The sequence below is a fragment of the Sarcophilus harrisii genome, chromosome 3, assembly GCF_902635505.1.
Source record: "Sarcophilus harrisii chromosome 3, mSarHar1.11, whole genome shotgun sequence".
In the NCBI taxonomy this organism is placed as follows: Eukaryota; Metazoa; Chordata; class Mammalia; order Dasyuromorphia; family Dasyuridae; genus Sarcophilus; species Sarcophilus harrisii.
The window spans coordinates 284,004,857-284,019,796 of record NC_045428.1 but is presented as its reverse complement, the minus strand read 5'-3'; the positions used below and the strand labels follow the sequence as shown (position 1 = coordinate 284,019,796).

The 14,940-nt window shown below is 32.7% G+C and overlaps 1 protein-coding gene across 5 annotated transcripts in view; it reads left to right on the top strand.

Annotated features, from left to right (window-relative positions):
* CBLB (Cbl proto-oncogene B) overlaps positions 1 to 14,940 on the top strand; it is a 217,524-nt gene that overhangs the window by 145,695 nt on the left and 56,889 nt on the right. For all 5 annotated transcript variants that reach the window (XM_012544469.3, XM_023498954.2, XM_023498952.2 and 2 more), the window contains exons 11-12: positions 1,119 to 1,304; positions 2,953 to 3,315. In XM_012544469.3, coding sequence (XP_012399923.1) covers positions 1,119 to 1,304; positions 2,953 to 3,315 — 549 coding nt within the window. The remainder of the gene's footprint in view (positions 1 to 1,118; positions 1,305 to 2,952; positions 3,316 to 14,940) is intronic.

The following is a 14,940-nucleotide window of genomic DNA, read 5'->3' as shown; positions in this document are numbered from 1 at the left end:
TGCTTCTGTTTAACTGCTAGAACTTTTAAATCAGAAGTTGAAAAATAAATATATAGGATACCTAAATAAGAATTTAAATACATACAAATTCTCACTATACCATATGTTTCAGATTTTAAAAACAAACTATGTTGATGCAAAAATTGAGTCTTTAATAAACATTATAAAAGCTAGAATTAAATTGTCAGCTGCTGGCCCCAATTATCTTATTAGAGAAGAATTCACTAATTACCATGCTTCACATGACTTTAATAAAAATGTTGTATGCTACTGTATCTCAGAGATAAAAGAAAAAGGAAAAGAACCCATCTGTACAAAAATATTAAAACCATTCTTTTTTGTGGTGGCAAAGAATTTAAAATTGAGGAGATGTCCATGAATTGGGGAATGAACAATGGTAGTATATGATTGTGATGGAATACTATTGTGTTTTAAGAAATGTCTAAGGGCATGGTTTCAGAAAAACCTGGAAAGACTTGTATGAGTTGCTACAGTGCAAAACAAACAAAACCAGAACATTGTACAAGAAAACAGCATGATTGTAAGGATGAGTCCAAAAATTGATTTTAATGTAAAATCAACAAATAAAAAATCTTGTAATTTGAAATATTTGCCTAATCTTCACTAGAGAGCACAAATTGTTTTTCCTTATTTAATATATTAGCTTTAAAGAATTGCATAAATTTTACTGAATATTTTCCTTCCCTCTTTTTGTACTTCTTTAGTATGAAAAAAAGGAAAGGACAAAAGAGAAAAAACTTTGCAATATAAATAAAAAATATTGATAGAAAAGAATTCCAGACAATTTAAGACTTTTAAATATTTTCTGATATGTTTGTATATGCATATATGTATGTGTACATTATATATATATATGTATATATGTAATTTCTTTACACTTTCTTTATATAATCTGGATCTCAAGTAGCAATATGTTCTTTAAATAACAGTGCCTTTGATGGACAGTATCCTCATTAAGCATTAACCAAAAGGAACTGTTTTAACTGATAGACAAAGCAGTTTTTGTCACCAAGATCAATTTTTTTTTTAGTTACTCAAGAATCATGCACTTCATAGGTGAGGTAAATGAATGGTCTCATTCTGGTTTTTTTTCACAGTGCAATGAAAGACAGAATTCTCCAGTAACATCACCTGGATCTTCTCCTCTTGCACAAAGACGAAAGCCACTTCCAGATCCTCTTCAGATACCACATCTTAGCCTTCCACCAGTACCTCCCCGCCTGGATCTCATTCAGAAAGGTGTAGTTCGTTCTCCCTGTGGCAGCCCAACTGGTTCACCAAAGGTAAATAAGTTTTCATTAAAATATCCATTTGTAACATAATTATTATTTTATGATAATAAGTTTTAATTTTAAAAACTCTTATTCCGTATCCTGTCCTCATATTTTGTTAGATAAACAGAATCTGATTCCTAATATTATTTTGAATTTTGATAAGTCATAGAAGTTACATTTTCTTCAGAAGGGAAGTCCCTATAATTATCCTTTGATTTGCAAAAATAAATGTCAGAGCATTTATTGCTAAAGTTATTCTGTAAAATTAATTTAAAAGGTCATTATATGCATTAAAATAAATTACATGCTATTATCCAGTGATATTTTAAACTCATTTTCATTGTGTCACAACAGGAAAATTGTGGTGGCATATTTGCATAAAGGCTTAAAGTATAACAGATTTTGGGTTTCAAGATGACTTACATTATATGTAGCTTTTATATGTGATTGAATTAACCAAAAGAATTACTTATATCATAAATACATACCAGCAATGATAGTTTTACTAATTTTATATTAAATTCATGTCATTTAATGAAACCCACAAAGTAGATTATATTATGAATTTTGTTTTCTTAAATTTAGTGATAAAATAATCATTTAAGTTTTTATGAAGCAATCTTTGATAACATACATTTATTTAAATTTAAACTTAGGCCCAGACATCATTTCTAGTACTTTTTACTTTCTCTTACTTGATAGTTTTGTTTTTAGATAACATTAAAAGTCATTAGTAATTTTTAGCCAGATGCATACACATATTAGATTCCTTTTTTTTTTTTTTTTTTTTTTAACTCTAGGGTCTCTTATATTTAAAAACATGAGTTTTCTTCTAGATCAGATCAACTTCATAAAATTAAAGATCACTTGCAGGCATGAGGGCTCATTTAGCAGAATAATCATGTTTCCTCTAAGAGAATCAGACTCATTTTCTTTTTGGAACTGCACATAGAATGCCTGTGTGCTCTGCAAAAAATTTGCTTTAAAGTGTGTATAATTCCATCAGACTTTCAAGTTCTTGATCTTTCAGTGATGAGACAAAAGAACCAAAACATAGGTGTCTTACTGTGGAACTGTATTATAATGATTAAAATAAAAATTTTAAAATTCTAATGTTTCTGAAAGATTATATACTACATAGATTTTGCATAATAAAAGAACCTCCAATGCACTGAGAGCACACTTGCTTAACTTTTTTTCAAATATTGTTTTCAAGTGTTTCAAATGAAGTCTTTCCTCATAATCTGCTAAATTACAGAACTATGCAAAAAGATGATTTTTGTTAGATTATTTTAGTGTTAATCATTCAAAACCATTGCTTAGGACATTTTTATTTGTCCTTTTTAAAATTTTTAAAACCATGAACATTAAATTCAAATACTGAATTTTACTGCTACCACCAAAACTGCTACAATGAAATATAGCATTAGGCTTCTCTCATTTAGCTTCCAATGTTGTTGAATTTGTGATTAAGGGAATATGTTGACAGATGGCATAAAAATATAATATTCTCCACTTTGATCTTATTAAGTAGCTCACAAAAATAATAGGCTTTTTAACCAGAAAAAGGCAAGTAAATGAAATTTAATAAGATAAATGTTTAAAAACTTTTAACATAATGCAGCCCTATTTTTTTTTCTCCCCCATGTGTATGCAGTCTTCTCCATGCATGGTGAGAAAGCAAGACAAACCTCTGCCGGCACCTCCACCTCCCTTAAGAGATCCTCCACCACCTCCACCTGAAAGACCACCTCCCATCCCACCTGACAACAGATTAAGTAGACATTTCCATCATCTGGAAGGTGTACCTTCCAGAGACCAACCCATGCCTCTTGAAGCCTGGTGCCCCAGGGATGTGTTGGGGACAAATCCATTGCTAGGATGTCGAATCTTGGGGGATGGCTCACCTAAACCTGGACTCACTGCAAGTTCAAACATAAACGGAAGGCACAGGATAGGCTCTGATCAAGTACTTATGAGAAAACACAGACGCCACGATTTGCCTTTGGAAGGAGCTAAGGTAAGACATACAAAGCAAAGGCTAGATAATTTACATGTAAACTCAGCTGGTTGTGAGGTGGTATGAAAGATTGTCTAAGTCTTGTCCTAGAGTATAGATCTTTCCTGTACTTTAATTATTGTGGCCTAAATATCCAAAAGCTCATTAAAACTTATGCTTAAGAGCAATCAGAAATGGGAGAGAGTATAGTCAGAAGCAAAGCACTTTTGAGGAAAAACATGACAAAAGGAAAGAGAGAATAGAATAAAATGGGATGGGGGACAGATTGGGGAATACAGTTAGTAATGGTTATTCCGAAAAGAATTTTGTAGCCAGTTTCTCTAATGTCTCATTTTTTCAAACATATAGGGAACTGAGTCAAATTTATAAAAAAGCCATTCCCCAATTGATAAATGATTTTTAAAAATGAACAGTTTTCAGATGGAACCATATGAAAAATTATGCTTTGTATTGTACTGTGCACAAAATACCAGCAATATTAAAAGATGATCAGCTGTGAATGACTTTACTATTCTCAACAACACAAAGATCCAAGACAACTCCAAAGGACTTATGTTGAAAAATCCTATCCAAAATCAGAGAAATGCTAATTAAAACCATTCTGAAGTACTAACTCATATTTGTTAGATTGCCCAATAGGTCAGAAAAGAAAATGACAGATATTGGAGGAAATATAAGATATTATTGCATTAGTGGTGGACTTGTGAACTGATTCAGTGATTTTGTAGAGCAATTTGGAACTATGCCCAAAGGGCTATAAAATCATGCATACTCTTTAGTTTAACAATACCATTACTAGACATGTATCCCAAAAGAGATTAAAAAAAGAAAGAAAAAAGGACCTATGATTGCAAAAGCATTTATAGCAGCTCTTTTCTGGGGTCAAAGAATTAGAAATTGAGAAGATGCTCATCAATTGAGAAATAGCTGAATAAATTGTGTTATGTGATTATAATGGAATACTATTTCTTACTAAATGGTGAGCGGTGTGTTCTCAGAAAAACCTGGAAAGACTTTCTTGAGCTCACGAAAAATGAAGTGTACTGTGTACAAAGCAATAGCAGTATTACATATGATCAGCTGTGAGTGACTTTGCTATTCCCAACAATACAATGATCCAAGATAACTCTTAAGGACTTATGATTAAAAATGCTATCCATAGTGAGAGAAAGAACTGATTGTGTCTAATACAGATTGAAGCATACTTTTTTTTTACTTTATTTTTCTTGAGGGTTTTTTTTGGGGGGGGGTGGATCTATGCTTTTTTTATAACATAACAGATTGGAAATCTAGATTAATATCATACAAAATATTAAATAAAAACCTAAACTGAACTACAGGATTAAAAATTAACATTTCCTGTGTGGCAAAATTTAGATTGCCTGAAAAATACACTTTGAAAGAAACTTGTCTATATAATGAGTCATGACTGAGATGATATTATTACTCTTAAATTCCTAACAAAGGTAGTACTGTAACAATCAAGGAAACAACAGGGGAAACAGTGAATTCGGCTTTAGCCAAAAGCTGTTTGCAGAATTGTGAAGTTATGTATATCCACATTTGCTTCTTTATTCATCAAATCTTATTGTCACTGTTTGTTTTTCAGATATTAACCTATAGAAAGGTTACTAGAGTCATGATTAAATGTAGTTTTCCTTTATTGCTTCAAAATGACAAAAAAAAATTCTAATGAATGAATGAATGACAGTAGAGAAAAAAATCCTCATAAGGAGAGAATGACAGAAAGACACAGAGAAAAAATACAGTACCTGTATAATCCAAATGGAAACAGAAGGGGTAGAACAAATTAAAAAACAAAACAAAACAGGAATATGAATTTAAGAGCTCCTAAAATGGAAGGGTTTGAAAAAATGATCATTTATATAGTACTTCCAATGTCCCAGGTTATTATGCCAAGCAAATTTCAAATAAGATTTAATTTGATGAGATGCTGCTATTATCTGCATTTTACAGCTGAGGAAACAGAAGTGAATTGCACTGAGTCACACAGCTGGTAAGTGTCTGAGACCAGATTTAAACTCTGATCTCCTTACCTCCAAGCCCATCTCTATATTCTCTGTGCTACTTAGCTGTGCCTGGAAAAAAAAAATGGACTAGAAGAAAGAACTTAGGAAAACATTTTTTTTGTTCCCTAGAAAAAATTGAAGAAAATGTAAATAACATATTTAATATAAAATACCCAAATAATCCAAGAGAGTAAATAGATAACCTTAATCTTAGAATGAGAATTTAAGTTAGACTTGGAATGAAAGTCCTGGAGTTGCGTTACTCCCTAAATACCCTAATTTACAAATTTTTTAATCTACTCCTTCTCCATGGCTTACTCCTGTACTCCACTTCAGCTACTTGAAATAAGATGACCAATGATTATAATGAGACTTGTCTATTTCAGTATTTATGAGCTTTATCTGATAATTTTTCATTTCACCTTTAGCCTATTTGTACTTTTTGCTTCTATTTCCTTCAAGTCTTAAGTTTTTTTAGAAAATTGTCATCTCTATTTTGGCTATACTCTTCTCCCTTGATTTCAGTGGGAGAATTACACCTTAGAAATCAAGAAATGCTACAAAGACTTCATTTGATTTCTAGGCTTAAGAAAGTAATAGAGAAAATGCAGATTGAACTTTAAAATGTGTCATATTTGGTTATTCGCAGCAATTAAGTGATCCAAAACAATGCTAATAAACTTTGGATGGAAAATACCATTGACATCCAGAGAGAGAACTATGGAGACAATGTAGATTAATACAATCTATTTTCAATTTTCTTCTTTTCTTGCTTTTTTCTTGTTATTTTTTCCTTTTTGTTCTGTTTTTTCTCTCCCAATATGACTTAGAAATATTTTTAAAATGAATATGCATGTGTAACCTAAAAAAAGGAGAATAGTATTTTTAAGTATTAAAGTATCACATAATTGTAAAAAAAAAACAACTACAACAATAACAACAAAAAGTGTGTCATAAATACAGATTTCTTTTCTTCCCTGGAGAGCTAGTTTTTAAACACTTATTAGAATACTACTGACTAATCTGTTCTTAAATCCTTTATTCTTCTGTCTTATCACTGATCGCAGCTTGCCAGACTTCAGCCTTGGATTATTCCCACATTCTTGCTTTTTGCTCCCATACATGTAGTTGAATGAGCTGGAGAAAATCATAAAAACCTGCTGATATACAGATATATGTTACATGATATTAATTAGGCCTTCCTTGTAACAAATCAGTTATTTTTTATTTCCTTATTCATTTGATATTCCACTTACCTCAGCAACTACTTTGAACCATTTCATCCTTCCAAAATACCCTATTGCATCTTCTTCACTCACCCTCTCAGCTAAGGATTTTTCAATATTGAAAAAATTGACAGCATTTGCTGAAAGCTTTTTTTTTCCTTCTCACTTTTTAATCTGACATCACTCAGGTATCTTTACCCACTACTTCTTCCATTCCTCCACTGATTTCACATGGTCCTTTCTCATGGACCAAGGCTGACACCTCTACATGTTCTTTTGACCCCATCTGTTCTCTCTTCTTTTCCCCTATAGATTGATCCCACTGTCACCCCAATGCTTTCTCATTAATCTTCACTCTCTCTATATTTTCCTTCCTCCCATCAAACACACCCATGTTTCCTTCATCCTTTAAAAAATAAAGCACACAAACAAACAAAAAACAACTCATCCTTTTATCCCTATAGCTTTTGGACTATAGCTTTCCTACCCTTCTCAGATAAACTACTTGTGAAAGCCAGCATCCACAAAGTCAAAGTATTTCCTTTAACTCTCACTACTTTGCAGCTTGACTTCCAACCTATTCTCTTAACTGAAGCTATTTCCCAAATTACTGGTGATGTCTTATTGATCAAATCTAATAATTGCTATTTCTCAGTCTTCATCCTTGCCTTCTTTGTACTTTTTGACATTATCAATCACTTTCTTCTTATTCTTTTGTCTCTTTGGAGTTTTGAGACACTGTCATCTTTTTGTTCCTCTACTTGCACGATTTCCCAGTATCCTTTTCTAGATCTTCTTCCAGGTCAGACCCACTAATCAGGGTTGTCCCCCAAGGTTCTGCCCTTTACCTTCTTCTTTCTCCGTCCATGCTGCTTCACTTAGTATTCTATCTCAGTAATTCCCATGGGCTTGATTATTATCTCTATACTGATAATTACCATATGTATCTATACATATGTGTGTACATATATATATGCATATGTGTAAAAGTGTTGAGTCATTGATCTAGATAATCTATTTTATGTAGAGTTGGATACAGATATCTGTATATACAAATGGGAGAGGGGTTTTAAGGGAGTAGTCTGTATACATTTACACATAAATATCTTTAACTGTAATCTCTCTTCTGAGCTCTAATTCTGCTTCCAACTTCCTAATAGGTATTTCAAAGTAGATGTTCCATAGGCATCCAACCTGTTTAAATAGCTCTTATTTCCAGCTTAACTGTTATTGTCCTGAATACCATCATCTTTCTTTTGGCTAGGCCAGTTCACTGTCCCTCAGACTGTTGGAGGGCCAGATTATAGTAAAAACAAAAACTTTGTTTTGTGGGTCTTTAAATAAAGAAACTTCATATCCCTGGGTGAGGGGGATAAACGTCCTCAACTGCCAAATCTGGCCCGTGGGCCATAGTTTGAGGACCCCTGGACTAGGCTCTCAAGGTGATTGACTGTCACTTTCAACTCCTCACTTTTCCTCACCTTACCTGTCCAATCTGTTGTCAAATCTTGTTACACTTTCATATCCCCATATGTTCTGACACTGTGTCAGACACCTGTGTGACACACAGGTGCAAATTCTCATCACTTTTCATACTTAGACGATTGTAATAGACTATTCCAAGTCATTTTCCATTTCATTCTTTGCTTATATACTAAAATTATTTTCCTAAAATACTGGCATATCCATGTCAATCCCTCCTCCCTTCTCCCTCTCCTACCACTCTTAAACTCCCTATTACCTCCCAGTTGCCATTCCTCTCTGCCTTCTCCCCGCCATTCTCTTTTCTCTGCTAGTGCCTTCCCTTCAAAACAGCTTTTCCATTATACTATTTTCTTTATTTTTACCTTTGTTTTGTATTTTCCTTACCACATTTCCTGATACATTATAGTAAGCACCTAACTGATGCTTATTGAGTAATTTGCAAATGAATTCTATCAAAGATGTGAATAAGTGAAATCTATACTAAAAAAACTTTTTCAGAAACAAAAAAGATAACCACAGTTTACCTTCTGTGTGACAATAATGATTTTAATACCCAAATCTTAGAGCTGAGGTGGAACTTTTAAGTCATTATCACCAGTGAGTATTGATGCAATAGTAATAAAAGTCTATCTAAAAACCCACAATAACTTATCATTGGAATTGTTTGTTAAGATCAAGTTATATTCATATCAGGGATGTAAGGATAGTTCTAGGGTAAGAAAATATTGGTTTTGATTTTTTTGGTGGAGTTTTTTTGGGTTTGTTTTTTTGTTTTTGTTTTTAGCCAGACTTCTTATTTCATTGATCTAGTGAATTCTCACAAAGAAATAGATATATCAATGCAGATCAGCAACTGACTGCTCTGCTATTTATAGTCATAAAGAATTGTCTTAAGACACTGAGAAGTAAAGTAACTTGCCAGGATCACTTAGCTAATATATTTCAGAAGCACAGGCTTCCTAATGCCAGAGTCAATTTCTTATCAGCTACACTGTTCTATTAGTTGTTGCTATCAAGAAAATTCATTAATAATAGGAATCAAAACAAAAAACCATAATTTTGGTGTAAATCAAAACAAAAAAATAATTTTGATGTAACCTTTTAAAATTTATGTTGAATTAAAATCATTGACACGAAATTTTTTTATGGGGAAAATTATCTAAATTTGTAAACTAACACTTTTTTTTAATAAAGGGAAATTTTTGCAGCTTTCCCATTAAATTCAAGATTAAAGCTAGGATGCTCCCTCATCATTATTCATAATATGTAAGAATTTGAATAGGACCTTAGTAGCCATCCAAGCTAATCCTGTTATTTCATAGTTGTAAGGCACATAGAGGTTAAATAAATTGCCCAATTACACAACTAATCAGTATCTGGTACTGAATTTGAACCCAGTTCTGCCCACCTTTGTCCAGTGTCCCATCCACTGGGATCATATTGCCTCTCATTCTAATTATCAGAAATGTTACTATAGCAACCAATCAAGATAAAGAAATTCAGGAAATAAGAATTGGTTAAGGGACAAAAATATATTGTTTTAGAAAAACTGTAGAAACAGAGCATTATATGTTTTCAAGGAGACCACAACCATCTCTGACACATACTGGCCATGTGATCTTAAGGAATTTTTTGATTTAACATTTCAATTTCACCTCAGGAAACTACACTTAAGGTATAGGTTGTAAGAACAGTTGCTGATGTTCTTTGGTAAAAAGGATGTCATCTGAATCTCCCTATCCTGATGAAATCACAGCTCATGAAATAAATATATCTTGTTTACTTAGAAAATCCCAAAGAATCCTCTGAGAAGAAAGGTAATAAGTAATAAAATAGTAGAATATAAAATAATCCACAAGAATAATCAACATGTTTTATGGGGAAAATGCTAGAAAGAAATAAAACTTAAACAAATTTTAAATAAATTTGTTACCTGAATGTGCCAGAACAAAGAGAGGGCATTTCTTTGTTTTCTACATACATAATATTATTATTATTATTGGGTTTTAGGTTTTTATAGAAAAAATAAAGTATAAGCTAAATAACTGGAAGATATTCAGCTTATATGACTAGTTTGTATTAGTGTAGTAAAGGTGATATTGCTGGCTAAATTAAGCTCTATGTTCAAATTTAAACATCAATGGATATTTTAAAAAATTGTTTATAACAGTAACAAAATTCACATGAAGAGACAGAAAATTAACAGCATCAAGAAAAATAATGAAGAATTTGGGAAGAAGAGATAAATGCTATTATAGAGCTAAAATTATAGATCAGCCATCATCAAAAATAACTAATGTCACATTTTAAAAAGAATAGAAATCTAGTTCACTAAAATTGATTGCATGGGCATGATTTATGTATAGTTCTGATGGTTTTTTTAAATCCAAGAACAAAACTTATACAGGGTAAACATTGGAAAGTCAGTTCAGACTATGATCTTTCTCAAATTACACTAAATACTAAGTAACTACAATTTACATTTTGAAAAAAGGATAACTAATAATAATAATAAAGGGGAATAGATTTTTATCTTTTATATATGTATATGGACATATATTTAAAAATTTATAAAACTTTTAAGTTTTTGCATGGTTAACAATAACTGTTAGAATATGAAATAAGGACGTGGAGTAAAACCAGGTCTTTTTATTGGCTATCTCTGGCAAAATCGATATTAATTGATAGAATTGACATCAATCTCTAAGAGAATGTTATATGGAATTGTTCAATATCACATTGTTAAAATAAAAGTAACAATCCATTTCTTTTCAAAACTACCAATGTGAATTTTTTAAAAGTTCAAAATTACTGAACAAAACTTTTTTAAAGTGGAAAAAATTTCTGGCATATCATTTTGCTCAAATCTGTAAAGATAGTTTTTAGTAAAAAAAAAAAAAAAAAGATAGATAGATAGATAGATGGATAGATAAAGCTAAGGGAGAAGTATTGAATTATATACTAATTCAGTATTGGGGGAACCAGTGAGGCCTCAAAGGTATTTATCCTATTTGTTTCTTACAACAATACTACCATTTGATTAATATACCTATGGGGGCATAAGCAAGAGAAAAAGAGAAAGAAAATGAGGAACATGGGGAAGAAAGGAATTGACGGGAGGGAATAAAGGAGAAAGATAGTGTGAAAGGGAAACTCGTGATAGAGCTATTTGTAATGACAGCTAGTTAGGGAACAGTTAGTTCGAGAATCAAGAATTGCTTAATAAAATATTATATGTGAATGCAGAGTATTCATTAGTGCCATAAACACTGAGGAATATCAAGAAATTTTTAAAAAATTTATGAAGTGATACAGAGCCAAAGAAGGCAGATCCAAGTATGTATATGCCAAGTTGTTGTTTCAATTATTTTCCACTTGTGTCTGATTCTTTGTGACCCCATTTAGGGGTTTCTTGACAAAGCTACTGGGATTATTTGCTATTATCTTCTCCAGTTCATTTTTATAGATGAGGAAACTGAGGCAAATTGGGTTGTTAAAGTTGCACAGCTAGTGTCTCAGGCTAGATGTGAATTCAGAAAGTTGTATCTTGCTACTCTATCCATTGTGCCACCTAGCTGAATACATGTTATACATGAAGATATTTGACTTTCAGTTGCTTTTTTAGTTAAATCCACTTCTTGGTGATTTCTTTGGGGGTTTTCTTGGCAGAGATATTGCAGTGGTTTGCCATTTCCTTTTCCAGTTCATTTTACAGATGAAGAAACTGAGGCAAACTGAGGGTCAGCAACTTGCTAGAGTTACATAGCCAGTAAGTATCTGAGGCCCAATTTGAACTCATGAATGTGAGTCTTCCTGATTACAGACCCTGGATTTTATACTGCCACATACATAGCTGTCCCTAAATGAAGACATTATCCAGCAACAAAATTATGTTAAACTTCCCTTCTTTTAACAGACAATAAATAGTGGACAATTTCATATCCTGCTAGGTTTTTGTTTGTTTGTTTGTTTTTATTAATGTCTTGTGAGGAAGAATTCTTTAGAGTTTGTTAACATGTTTATATTTATACAAAAGGAGTTTAATTTGTCAAACATGCCCACCAAATTGGATTCTCTCCCTTCTCCCCATGCCTTCCCCCCTCCCCCCCCCCAGCTCCATACTTAGATTTTATAATGAGTGTGCATTTTGCAAAACAAATGGATATACCCTGGATTAAACTTAGGCTATAAGAAAGCCTCATGTATCTCCAAGTCCTATGGAGAACTATGTGCACTAACAAGCAGCTAGAACTTCTCTGAAAAATGAACCAAAATGAAATGGGACCTTTATATTTAAACAAACAAGCAAACAAACAAGATAAAACACACACTCAGTGGGAGCAATATGCCAAGGAGCCACAATATAGCACCATTTGTAATCACATGAAGAACAAACTGGGCTGACCCTTCACCAGAATGTACAGAAATGCAGAGGGAAGGATAGGCTTTCTAACATCCTTATAGTCTTTCCTTCTGAGAAAGATAAGAAAAGATCCTTGACACTTTGCTCAAGTAGGAGAATTTTTCTTTATTGAAAACTGTTCTTTTTGGTCTTTTTGCTGGCAAGAAAGAATTTTAAGTCCCTTCTGAATTAAGCAAAAATGAACCAAATAAATTCCTGCAGCCTCCTGAGTTGAAGGTATGTGAGTCAGGCATAAAATACCCTAGCAAACTTTGTCTATTTCTTCATGCCACTGGGTAGATACCTTGAAATAGAGGCTATAATTATAAAAATTAGTATTACTCCCTTTCACTAAATTCTCTCATGTACTCATGAAATTCTCTAGTTCTTGGATCATGATAAGTCTGATCTTATATCCGATCCAGTTTTTTTCTTGCTAATTTTAAAGTTCTTTGAGGTTTTGTTTTTGTTTGTTTCTAATTTTTTTCTTTTCTAACTTACATGAAAAAAATGTTTGCTTCTGAAATAGTTTTCAGTATTATTGGAAACATGAAAACTTTTTCCCCTCTTCCTTCTATGTCAACAGCTTTACTCCTCAGTATACTTGATGACTTAAACCTATTTTCATTTATGGGTTATATTCACTTGAGATTTTTTTTGTTTTAAGGTATTACTTGATGTTGCTTGTAGTGAAAATTACTTTTCATTATTTCTCTGTAACTGTTCTAAGATTTTGCCGTGAAAGTGCATTTGAAATTTCTTTTTACTACATATTTTGGTGCTTTAGCATGTTTCTTTGGGGAGTTATTTGGAAGCTAGTGTTTCAGTGAAGTATTCAAATATTTCTATAAGAAAAGGGACAGCCTGTCAGAAAAGAACTATGAGTATGGAGATTTTTGTTTTCAATCATTGGTATGAATCTAGAGCTTTGAATTATTTTTGTATTTTGAGTTTTTTTGATTTTTGATTTTTTGTTCTTCTAGGGGAAAACATTCCTATGAAATATATTCTTTATTTCAGGAGGGGATGTAAAGGGCTAAAACTCTGAAAAAGGTGTGCTTGAAGCAGAGAGCATTTAACACTAATTACCTAATTCTATATGAGACAATGACTCTATTAGCATATGTTTGGATAAATGGCTCTTCTTACAGTTGATGCTGGGTCAATGTTTGATGTAAAGATAATCGTAGGCAAGATTAGAGGGTGGAAGGACAGAGGCCAGACACTCACTTTGAGGCAGGATGAGGAGAGAAGTTGGTGGCTTTGGACTCCAGAATCCAGGATACATCATTGGCAAGCTTGTGGCAGTTTGCCTGCTTCTTTCACTTCTCCTCCTAAAGACCAAGGACTTTTACTTATCCTGACTCTGGCTGATGCTGAGGCCCCAAGGGAGCTAGCCCAGACTTAACAAGGGGGGGAGGGGGGAGGGACCTAAGGGGGTGTGACAAAGAGAGGGAGGGAAGGAGAGAGAGAGAGAGAAAAGAGAATATATGTGTGGTCCTCTGGAGAGACAGACTAATTTAGCCTGATTTTTTAGACAGAAATCACAAAAGTTGCTCATAAATCTTCAGGGTACAACTAGACTTAATTTAGAGGAGCAACTTTGTAAGTATCTCAAAAAAGAAGCACTTTAGTCTCCTAAGGAATATAACGAAGTATCCTTTTACACCATCCCAATACAGAAAAAAACAGGTTTTAACAATTCCTTTTCCTAAGCTTGTCTTGTAGAGGCAACTAAAATGATTTTAGATTTAATGAAATGTACAGAGAAACATGAAATACAGGATAATGCAATATTAACAAAAACCAGAAAAAAGTAATATTATCCTATTGAAAATATTTATCCATAGACATTTTCTTAAATATATTCAGCAGCTATTTAATCAACTCCCCGCCCCATTTACATATTTCAGCAGACATATTAAATTTGGACTTTTCATGTTCTGAGTAGCGCTAGGCAGGGTGACTTTTAGCTTTTATTTATTGGAAACTAATAAATTTCTTAGTTTTGGATTCTTAGTTAACTGATGGCAGTTAACATGTTGCAATAGATGAACATTTTTACATTTTTGAGCTTTTATATTATTAAGTAACTAGAATGAAGGGGAGAAATATCCCTGTATTGTAATGCCAAAAGAAACTGAGCAAGACAGAGATTAGAGACCAATTCAATAATTTATTAAATGGAGAGAAATACTAGGACCAATGGATCCCAGGGTTAGTTGAGACTATCATCTCAAAGAGTCTAGCCGGGAGTATCGGGACAGCAAGCCTTTTATGGAATAACAAGAACAATGACATAATGCAGAGACCTAAGTGGGGATAACCTAATAGATGGAGGTTACTGATATTCTAATGACATTAAGGAATGTCTATAACACCTTTATCTCAACCATTAAGAGGGGACAGTCATAACCTTAAGGCAGAATTACGAAATAGGACAATTGTAGGAACTGGTCACCCCAAAAGTGAACTTTGGCAT